Source organism: Stomoxys calcitrans, chromosome 4 (genome assembly GCF_963082655.1).
Source record: "Stomoxys calcitrans chromosome 4, idStoCalc2.1, whole genome shotgun sequence".
NCBI lineage: Eukaryota > Metazoa > Arthropoda > Insecta > Diptera > Muscidae > Stomoxys > Stomoxys calcitrans.
The window spans coordinates 63,904,199-63,916,526 of NC_081555.1; the positions used below are offsets into that span (position 1 = coordinate 63,904,199).

At 37.5% G+C, this 12,328-nt stretch overlaps 1 protein-coding gene across 7 annotated transcripts in view; it reads right to left on the bottom strand.

Annotated features, from left to right (window-relative positions):
- Positions 1–12,328, bottom strand: part of LOC106091895 (broad-complex core protein isoforms 1/2/3/4/5) — an 889,290-nt gene that overhangs the window by 253,178 nt on the left and 623,784 nt on the right. For all 7 annotated transcript variants that reach the window (XM_059368068.1, XM_059368069.1, XM_059368071.1 and 4 more), the window contains one exon: positions 5,897–6,057. In XM_059368068.1, the coding sequence (XP_059224051.1) occupies positions 5,897–6,037 (141 nt within the window). In that variant the 5' untranslated portion in view covers positions 6,038–6,057. The remainder of the gene's footprint in view (positions 1–5,896; positions 6,058–12,328) is intronic.

Here is a 12,328-nt window from a genome sequence, read left to right on the forward strand (position 1 = left end):
CCAAAAGAACAATAAATAATCCAAAGAAAAGTTTTGTGTGTATACACTCCAAAAATATCCAACATTCGCCAATAGAGAATGGGGTACACTAATTTCATCAGGGGCAGACTCTATGATATAACATTTGAAGTATAAATTGGAGGATATCATTGTATGGACGTTTTATCTTATTCTGAAGCGATTCAAATGAGCTTTTTAGAGGTCTTTACATAGGAAATGAAACAATCAGTACTAAATGTTGTGCAAATCCGTGGAAAATTGTAGTGGCTACTTATTTGCGTAAATAGGAGTGTGCATTCGTAGGGGAACTATACAATCCGAACCCATTTAAAAAAATTAAGCAACGACTAACAGATGAGTAATTATACATGTCTAATTTCAGGAAGGTTTGCCAAAAATTGGGCGATGCTTATAAATGCTATGTCGAAATCTGAATTGATTTCTATGAACTTTAGTAGTACCGTCGAGAGTTTTAAAGCCAAATCTTGTGAGAATCAGTTAAAAACCCGATAGCAGACCAAGGATATTTTTTACGAGCGCCCCTAGAGAGAGAATATGACCGCTGCCCCGCCCATGATATTAAAATCGTTGTGGGCGATTTTAATGCGAAGATAGAGAAGGGAGAAATCTTTGGTCCAACAGTCGGAAAGTTTAGGCTCAACGAGATAACGTCCAGTAATGGGTTGAGGCTGAGAGATAAAAAACATAGTAGTTAGTAGCACCAGATTTCAACATAACAAGTAAAAAGGCGTTAAGTTCGGCCGGTCCGAACTTTGGATACCCACCACCTCGGGTATATATATAAACCACCTTTCGTCAAATCCGGGGAAAAATGCATACCTTATGACCCCTAGCAGCTATATAGAAATATTTTCCGATTTGGACCAAATACTAATAAGTACAAGTCATTGTTCAACTGTGTAAAACAAAATTTTGCTCTTTTTAGTAGCTATATCTAAAAATAAACCGCTCTGAACCATAAACGACACAGACGTCGAAAAGCCTAACATAGGTCACTGTGTCAAATTTCAGTGAAATCGGATTATAAAAGCGCCTTTTATTGGGCCAAGGCTTTTCATCGAGATATCGGTCTATATGACAGCTATATCCAAATCTGGACCGATTTCAACCAAGTTGCAGATACATGTCGAAGAGCCTAATACAACTCACTGTCCCAAATTTCGGCGAAATCGGACAATAAATGCGCCTTTTATGGCCCTTAAATCAAGAGATCGGTCTATATTGCAGCTATATCCAAATCTGGACCGATCTGAGCCAAATTTAAAAATAGTATCGAAAGTTTTATCACAACTCACTGTCCCAAATTTCGGCGACATCGCACAATAAATGATTGGTCTATATGGCAGCTATATCCAAATCTGAGCCGATATGAGCCAAATTGACAAAGGATGTCGAAGGGTCTAACACATCTCACTGTCCCAAATTTCGGCAAAATCGGATGATAAATGTGGCTTTTATGGGTCTAAGACCCTAAATCGGAGGATCGGTCTATATGGCAGCTATATCCAAAACTGGACCGATCTGGGCCAAATTGGCGAAGGATGTCGAAGGGCCTAAGACAACTCACTGTCCCAAATTTCAGCAAAATCGGATAATAAATGTGGCTTTTATGGGCCTAAGACCCTAAATCGGAGGATCGGTCTATATGCAGCTATATCCAAATCTGGACCGATCTGAGCCAAATTGGCGGAGGATGTTGGGGGGCCTAACACAACTCACTGTCCCAAATTTCAGCAAAATCCGATATTAAATGTGGCTTTTATGGGTCTGAGACGGATCGGTCTATATGGGGGCTATATCTAGATATAGTCCGATTTGGCCCATCTTCGAACTTAACCTGCTTATGGACAAAAAAAGAATCTGTGCAAAGTTTCAGCTCAATATCTCAATTTTTGAAGACTGTAGCGTGATTTCAACAGACAGACGGACGGACATGTCCAGATCGTCTTAGATTTTTACGCTGATCAAGAATATATATACTTTATAGGGTCGGAAATGGATATTTCGATGCGTTGCAAACGGAATGACAAAATGAATATACCCCCATCCGTCGGTGGTGGGTATAAAAATATTCACAAACCCACATGGTATCGGGAGAAGAGGAGAGAGAAGAAACGTTTATTCCGCAGAAAGAAAGAGGAAATGTAAAGACGTGAGTGTGAGCGAATTGAGATAAACAGGAGTCAGAATGAAGTCCGAAAATTCTACCAAAGAATTAAAGATCAAACCGATGTCTTTGATGCAGGCACATCCTCCTGCAGAGACAACGAAGGAAATCTGCTAACTGACATATTGTAGATAGCATGGTGAGGATATGGGAAGAACAGAAATAAGAGGATACCGCAGAACCGATCAGTTATGCATGTTTACCTCCTAGTCAGAATGAGGTCCAAGTAGCGACTGAAGAACAACAAGGCAGCAGGACCCGACGGGTTACCCTCTGAACTATTAAAAAGCGGGGGCGACATGCTGATAAGGCGTACGCATCAGCTTATCTGCGCATTCTGGCTAGAAGAAAGCACACCCGAAGATTGGAACCTCAGCATACTATGTCCCGTACACAAGAAAGAAGACGAGACGGAATGTGCCAACTACAGAGGAATAAGTCTCCTCCCGATCGCATACAAGATACTCTCGAGCCAAAACAGCTTGGGAACCACAACTTTGAGATAGTCAGCAACTTTATCTACCTCGGCACCGCCGTAACCGAAACGAATGACACCAGTTTTGAGATAAAGCGAAGAATGCTACTTTGGATTAAGTAAGCAGTTTAGAAACAAGGCCACCTCTCGACAGACAAAGATTACATTAATACTACCCATTTTGTTTGGAGGCGCTTGATGTTGTTGACTCAAAATTTCGATGTCAAATTCTTAACCTATTCTCACATACATTTAATTTGAGCCCCGTATTGTCATAGTAAGACTACATGTCCGTTGGTGCATTTTGGGGTAAAACTTTCTGAATGTTTTATCCATATTTCAAAGTAAGGTTCGTACTCTACTTGCAAGACCCTGATTTTCATTAAAGGTGGTTTAAGGAAAAATGATGACCGCCAAACACTTAACGTAAAATTTTTATGCCAGATTCGTTCTGCCTTCCAATTGAGACTCTATATTACCAGATCGCGCTACATGCCGTTTTGGGTTGTTCAGTGTCAGGGCAATCCCTCACCCAACTCCCTTCTGATATTGAAATACAAAGCGCACTATTTTCATCACATGGTCATTTTAAACTATCTGAAGCATACAAAAAAATATTGATTTTTTACCTTAAAACATATGGGACCCATCACAGAGTGTAAGCAAAAATACTTCACCCTCTTTCATTTACTTGTTTTAACTCTCCGCCAACTTCTTCTTCTCGTATGGCTTTGCAATCACACAAATAACGGATGCTTAAGTAAAAAGCAACAAAAATGTGCGCTGTCTTTCAGCTTCTCCTTCTCTTATTGAAAATTAATTCCTCATATTCATGAATTTTATTTTCATATACATTCTGCACATCTCTGGACAAATATCTTTTGATTGATGGCAAATTTCATTAAAACCCATTCAGCCGTTTGGCCGTAATATGTACCACAAACACGACTTAATAACACTATAGGCCGTTAAATATTAACATATATCAAATAAAATTTTTGTTTCAGCAATTTAGACAAAATTTTTGAAGTCAGCATTAGGAGGAGAAAATCTGAACATTTTTTCTGATGTTCTCGCTAAGATTCGAAACCAGGCGTTCAGCGTCATAGGCGGCCATGCTAACTTCTGCGCCATGGTAGCCAACATTACATAGGATCAACAAACACACAAAAATTTCAATATTCACGTTGTCAATCTTAGTTGGAGGTTGTCCTTGTTGAGGCAGAAGTTGTACAAGTCTTACAAATTTTGATCGCATGCTCACAGCACTGGTTGTTTCGGAAATTGTTGATTGTAGATTCATCTTTTTTTCCTGCGGGTCTAAAAGCATTTGAGAGCTTTTGGGTAGTCATTCAGAGCTACAGATAGTTCCTCAAAGTCCTTAGTGAGAAACAATTGACTATCATGAGTGAGAAATTAATGAACGGATTTTACGCAAACTGTTCCGGGTTTCAGGTATCAGAATAAACGCAGGAAGAGCATGAATGGTACTGCAGATATTTGGGATCTGCTTCAAATTTGCAAAAGGGATCTTACTCTTCTCAGTGAAGTGGCGGAAGACACGAGCGATGTGGAAAAGAAACTTTATGTAATTTCTTCAGCTCGCTGTTTCCATAACTCTGTTTTACCATTCTGACGGCTGTTTTGGCTTTCTTTGCCCACTTATTTTTACTCGGTAGATGAAATGAATAAATAATTGACGTCAAATGACGTAGCGAAAACCGTTAGTGTAAAATAAAATTTGATAGGAGTCTGGCTAATATTATTTTAAGACATTTCCTTACTTAAGGGTATTAGGTATTAAGGAAGGTATTGTAAATAGATTTTTTTGGAAGAAAAACAGTAACTAAAAAAGAAATTTTAAAATTTTTTAATTAATTAATCATTGAATTAATCATTAAAGAAAATGTCATTAACCCATTAAATATGAATGGGTAGAAAAATACCCGAGAATGGAACCTCTTAGAAAAATTCCAGCTCGAGCTAGGAAAGAGGTATCCAAATGAAATTTGGATTGGCGTAAAGTAGACGAGAAAAAATGGTTATGAAATAATAACAAGGTAGTCTGGGCAAAAGTTTGTGTTTAGAAAAATTTTCACTGAAATAAGCATTTCGAAAATATTTTCACTGAAATAAGCCTTTAGAAAAAACTAATAAGAATATAGTTTTTAGAAAATTCTTTATTGAAATTTGTAAGGAAATTTTGTCTTATAATTTCGAGGGGGGTCCTGACCGGTCTGAGGAGAATGTTATTAAATTTTTTTCTTAAGTTTTTGATAAAGTTTTGTCTTTGAAAACATTACACTGAAATTTTGTATTTAGAAAAAGTTTGTTTAGAAAAAATTTCATTAAAAATGTCCTGGTCTGATCAAAATTTTGCCTCTGTAGAATATTATATTTGCCATTTTAAAAAGATTTACAAAAATTTTGTGTTTAAAATAAATTTAATTTAGTTTTTTCCATAGACAAAATCACTTCGGCGGGCCACCCCGTCCCTCCCCTGGCTACTAAGTCCCTGATGGGAGCTATATCCAAATCTGAACAGAGTTTTACCAATTTCAATAGGCTTCGTCTCCAGAAAAACAGGGTTCGTCTCCAGAAAAACAGGCTTTGTCTCCAGAAAAGCATGCCTGTGCCAAAGTTGAAGATGATCGGATAAAATTGTGACCTGTACCCAGTACCACAAAAGTGGCCAGTAAAAATTTTTCTATCTACGAAGTTTCAAATTCAATGCTTAATTATTTAAATATATTGATGGGTGTTAACACATTTTAATGAAAGAGCACAAAAAGAATTCTGAAGTCAGTATACCGAATGAAAAATTAATACCAACGATGCTGATAGTAAGGTAATACCAAAAAAAACACCATATGGTACCATTATAAATACCATGCGGTATTGTTTTGGTATTAATACCTTTGATACCATACGGTATCAAAATTTCTTTCGGTGTATGTTATACGATAGACTACCCTATAGAGTTGGTATGAACTTCTTGTAGTGTAAAATATCGACGATCTTTAAATCAACTTTAGAGAATGATAAAAGTGACCTTGTCACGATGACAAAAATGCTACTCAACACCAGCCGCAATATTTACTTTGCATTGCAAAGTGTTAATTTGATAATTTTTGATGCATATGGCTCTAGCGATTGTTCTATGTTCACACTTGCGTAATGCCTAGTCACCTGAATGTCTTGAATTGAGGAAAAACAAATAAAAAAATACATACCTTATGGGCTCTGATGGGAGCGCCCTCTGAACAAGATAATGTGACGTCCACCAGGCTCTCGTCCTGTAATAATTGACTAAACACCCCTAACAGGTTGGATTGATGATTGTTCCACCTCAAGCAGTAGTGCTCACTGCCCATGTCGGTGACAGCTTACGCTGCTGCAAAATAGAAAAAACATAATGAAAATTAGAAGACTAGGCAAACACGATTTTTGTTTTGTTTTTAGAATGACAGCCGCCTCACTCTTCTTAGAATAATAAAAAGAACTCCAAATCGAAAAACAAAAAGGTTGCAAAAAAGACGCAAGCATCGATAACAATGCGGACTTTTGTGTTAATATGATAAATCTTAATAACATAATAATAATAAAAATCACGGAAATTGTAATTTAATCATTGTTCAGTGTTTGTGCCCGCTTGCTTGCATAAATGTCGGCAAGGGCATATGGCTATAAAATTTGGAATCGTCACTGAATGAAGCTCATATCTGCATACGACAACTCGTTGGCCGCCTCTTGGTTGGCTGAGTGCATTTAATACTGCATTCAGTTGGCATTTGCGCACGCGCGTGTTCGATGTCATGTGGTGTTTACACGTTTTCGAAACACAAGAAATACAACAGCAACACCATCGCCTTATGCCAAGTCAACCATCGCTGCTGCTGTTTACTCTATACCCGAGTCGAAGTATTGGCTTTCATACGTTTTGTTTAATTTGTATGATTTTGTTCAAATTGTGTTGGAACTTAGACGACAACGACGTCAGCAGACATTTAGAGTAGTGTAGTAGGGGCTGGTTGACCGTATTTCCACCCTCCACCATAGGATGCAAATTTTGCCCATGAACATTCCGCTAAGGAACAGGGGCAAATTTCTCTAATTTCGTCATTCCGATTGTAACACATCGAAATGTTAACCTGAGACGTTTGTCGAAAACACCCTTACTTTCGAAGTAGTTAAGCTAGGTGCTTGAAATTTTACACAAATACTTATCGGTCCATATCAGTCAAAATTGTTGACATGTAAAGCGATCTTCAGATTTTACTTCTTAAGCCTCCAGAGTGCAAAGTTCTTATGCAATTTGACTAAAATTTTGCATGAGGTTTTTTGAATTCTTCTTACCGTACCAAATATGGTTCAAATTGGTTTATGCCATGATTTATCTGCCATATACAGCGAACTTCAGATTTGACTTCTTGATCCTATAGAAGGCGCAATTACCACCCGATTTGGCTGAAATTTTGAACACTTAGTTTTGCTATGACTTCCAACAGCCGTTTGAAAGTTTGCAAATTGGCATAGCTCCCACATAAACCGATCGCCCGATTTGACTTCTTGAGCATTTAGAGTGCGCAATTATTATCCGATATGGCAGAAATTTTAAACGAGAAATTTTTATCGGACTTCTAGTAGGCATGAGAAGTACGGTCCATAACTCGATGTATGTCCTATATATTTGAAAAAGTCATTTAAAGGACGTCTCAAATGCTATTCATGGCGGATAGTATATAAGATTCGTCCCCGCCGAACTTAACGTACTTTTACTTGTTTCGCATACACTCGATACGTGTATGCACAGCTCATACGCGCATGCGGTGTGATTGCATTTGAATTTATTTTAAATGGATGTTAAGTTTTGCATTACATTGCAATTTAATTGCATTTAAATGCATCGTAATTGATATGAGAACACAGTAGAGCTGGCTTCTTCCCCTCCCCAGCTGCTACTTGCAACTGCTCTGCCGCTGTCGAATCCAACGAAACAACCAACAAGCCCACTGTGAAAACGCACAAACACATGACCAACGTTGAAATCCATCTCATTTGCATTGCACGTAAATCTTTCTCGTTGAAGTCTAGAACACTTATTTGTCTTTTTCTCCAAACTATTGCCATTATTATTTTGAAATATCATTTGTTGTGAATAAGCGAAAGCTTAGCTTTCACAATACTTATACAAAATTTCAAGCCTTAGCCAGAGACTCTTATATTTTTAACACCATGAGCAACATGTTGTATATTGACCCATATAGATTAGAACAACTTTTATATAATTTATACACGAAGTTCTGTGAAGACAAATAATCAACGGACACTTGGGCTATAGTGTTGTGAAAAAACAGGTGAAATGGGAAAGGCCTCAAACCGGAGTGGGCTCACCGTTTCTCTGGAACCTACACAGAAAAAATTAAAATACTTATTATTTAATTAAGAAATTTGTATATTCCATTAAAAGCTTTGCTGAAATCGGTCCAATAAACAATTTGATTTTGCAATTTGCGTTTATGACAATCTGAATTCAATAATTCTTGGAAAACTGCTTATTCTTTCCAAAACACATTTGATTGGCCTAATAAAAATAAATACTTGTTACTTTGCCTACAAATAACCATTTTTCACTTCTGTCAATTAATTGGGGATACAAAATGAAATGTATTTCATTTAACTATTTTGTTTTAAAAACAAGAAACTAATTGGAATTACACGTGTGGAGGTTCTTAGTGGTACAACTATATGGATCCCATTAGTACGCTAACTTTCGAAGGAGTAAAGCTAGCCGCTTGAAATTTTGCACAAATACTTTTTATTAGTGTAGATGGGTTGGGATTGTAAATGGGTCAAATCGGTCCATGTTTGATATAGCTGCCATATAAACCGAAATTTTGCACGTAGTGTTTTCCAACAACTGTGCTAAGTATGATTCAAATCGGTTCATAATCTGGCATATCTGTCATATAAACAGATCTTGGATCTTGACTTCTTGAGCCAATAGAGCAACCAATTCTCATCCGTCATATTATAGAACAAATGTACCATTTTATGAAGGTATTTCTTGTTTATTTACTATAAACATAAAGTGAGGTTGAAAACTATGGGCATATACCTAAGCCAGCCCATTACTGGCTTAGGTGTATGTGCATAGTGGAATGGACATACTTTTCAACCTTAACTACAATAAATATTGTTATGATGATTTGCGCAAAACTTCGACTAAAGTGTTTCTCTTTGCATTTTCATTTGGTTTTGTTTTATATTTTCGTTCTATATTATTTCATATAATTTTTTGCTGTTGAATTTTCTAAAATTTTGCTATAATATCCCTACGGGAAATGTGTAGTCAATTGTACCAAATATACCGGTCCTAAACTGGAGCATTAGTTAACTGGCACAGGACATATCCTACAGGGAATGAAAAGTTTCAATTGTCATAACTTATGGTTCTTAATTAATTTTTAAAAAGTCGTTTAATTATTGTTAAAAATTGCTCATCCGTTTAATAAATTTGCTAACTAATGTTATCTCCCTAAAAAATTCTTGCAAAGTATACTCATCCTTTTCGAGCTGTCCTAGGACCTACCCTACGGTGTTAGAATGGTGGCAATTCGTCACCTCGAGCGACAAACCCCTACAAAAGTGATAGGTTTTTTCCATGTAATGGGACGAGAATTGGGATCGGTCCCTATCACCAGAGGACCTATCCCGTGACAGTTTGGGACCTGTCCTATTTCCTGTAGGGATAGGAATTATCGCTGAAATAACAGCAAAATAAACTACTAACAGCTATCAGACAGTGCTCGCTATTATTAACCGACTTTTTTCCATGAGTGTAGGTTTTATAAAGGGTGATTTTTTTGAGGTTAGGATTTTCATGCATTAGTATTTGACAGATCACGTGGGATTTCAGACATGGTGTCAAAGAGAAAGATGCTCAGTATGCTTTGACATTTCATCATGAATAGACTTACTAACGAGCAACGCTTGCAAATCATTGAATTTTATTACCAAAATCAGTGTTCGGTTCGAAATGTGTTCATTCACCGTAACGTTGCGTCCAACAGCATCTTTAAAAAAATACGGTCCAATGATTCCACCAGCGTACAAACCACACAAAACAGTGCATTTTTCGGGATGCATGGGCAGTTCTTGAACGGCTTCTCGTTGCTCTTCACTCCAAATGCGGCAATTTTGCTTATTTACGTAGCCATTCAACCAGAAATGAGCCTCATCGCTGAACAAAATTTGTCAAAATTTGAACACATTTCGAACCGAACACTGATTTTGGTAATAAAATTCAATGATTTGCAAGCGTTGCTCGTTAGTAAGTCTATTCATGATGAAATGTCAAAGCATACTGAGCATCTTTCTCTTTGACACCATGTCTGAAATCCCAAGTGATCTGTCAAATACTAATGCATGAAAATCCTAACCTCAAAAAAATCACCCTTTATTACTCTGCGTATACAACGTTATATTTTTATATCCTCCACCATAGGATTGGGGAAATACTAATTTCGTCATTCTTTTTGTAACACCACCACCGAAATATGCGTCTGAGACACCATAAAGTATATATGCTCTTGATCGTCATTTCATTTTAAGTCGATGTAGCCGTTTCCGTCAGTCCGTCTGTCTGCTGAAAGCACGCTAACTTTCGAAGGAGTAAAGCTAGCCGCTTGAAATTTTGCACAAATACTTTTTATTAGTGTAGGTCGGTTGGTGTTGTAAATGGGCCAAATTGGTCCATGTTTTGATTTAGCTGCCATACAAACTGGTCTTGGGACTTGACTTCTTGAGCCTCTAGAGGGCGTAATTCTCGTCCTATTTAACTGAAATTTTGCTCGTAGTGTTTTCGTATCACTTGCAACAACTGTGCTAGGTATGGTTTAAATTGGTCCATGTTTTGTTATAGCAGCCACATAAACCGATCTTGGGTCTTGACTTCTTGAGCCTCTAGAGGGCGTAATTCTCGTCCGATTTAACTGAAATTTTGCACGTAGTGTTTTGGTATCACTTGCAACAACTGTGCTAAGTATGATTTGAATCGGGTCATAATATGATATAGGTGTCATATAAACCGATCTTGTGTCTTGACTTCTTGAAATATTTCTTTTTTTTTTTAATAAATCATAATGGATAAAAAACTTAGCATTTCGCTTATAATATCTTGAAGTATTAATCCACATGAAGGGGTGCTGTTCGGTAGTTGTGTTTCTGTCAATCAGTATTATTGATAAGCCTAAGCCTTTTATATGGATTATTAAATATTCCAATACAATATTACCTGGAGGCCACCGTAGCGAAGAGTTTAGCATGTCCGCCTATGACGCTGAACGCTTGGGTTAGAAAAAATTGTCAGCGGTGGTTTTCCCCTCCTAATGCTGGCAACATTTCTGAGGTACTATGCCATGTAAAACATCTCTCCAAAGAGGTGTTGCTCTGCGGCACGTCGTTCGGACTCGGCTATAAAAAGGAGCCCCCTTATCTTAAGCTTAAACTTGAATCGGTCTGCACTCATTGATATGTGAGAAGTTTGCCCCTGTTCCTTTGTGGAATGTTCATGGGCAAAATTTGCAATTTGCAATACAATATTACACACATAAATACCTAATTTTATTTTTACAATATTCTCCATCTCTGGACACGTTTAGCATGTATTCAATTCCTCCACTTATATCTCTATGGTATGGATTTTTCTGTTATTTATATTTTATATTTTTATATTTTTTAAAAATTTAAAATTGTTTTCTTAGCCAAATTTTATACCCTACACCACCACTGTGGTACAGGGTATTATAGATTTGTGCATTTTTTTTTTTTGCAACGCTAAGAACGTCCAATATGTGTGCAAAATTTCATTGAATTAAATCCAGATTTTGATTAACACGAAGCCTTCCGGGTCGACGCAGTCCGATTTAAGGGAGTGGACGACGAATGCGCATGCAACATTGTGGAACAGCGAAACGGTCGGTAGGGCGGCGAAAATCCTATGGGGAGATCCAGATCGTGACAAGACGAGGCTATTACTGAAAGGAAGCAAGAAGGAGGTCAGTATAGCTATTGGTATCATAACGGGGCACATAGGACTACGAGCTCACTTATGTAAAATCGGTGCGGCAAGTGATAGCATGTGTAGGGCATGCGGGGAAGATGATGAGACGTTGGAACATTTCCTTTGTTATTGCCCGGCTTTCGCGTCCAGCAGACACCGGAACTTAGGTGGAGACACAATACCAGACATGAACCAACTTAGGGGAGTGGTATTGAAAACAATTAAGGATTTTGTAAGAAAATCGTTGAAGGTTCTATTCGATATTTCAATAGGTATGCAAAATTAAAGTCTGACTTGATTTGGATATGAGTGCTATATATTAAAAGTATTACGTAGCCTCGGTGGTGTAGGGTATTATATAGTCGGCTCCGCCCGACTTTTGCCTTTCCTCCCTGGTTTTCCTTTAACCACGTGTTTACTTTGATCTACATCAGGGACCCATAAAATGAAGATATGATTGTGTGGGAGAGAAGCAAGAAATTTTAATTTTGCATTCAATTGTGTGTGTGTACATACATTTGGCTCATTTGCACTTCTCTCCGCATTACATCTGTGTTAAAAAGAACACAAAACCATCTTGCCTTTTGTAGAAGCAGATACA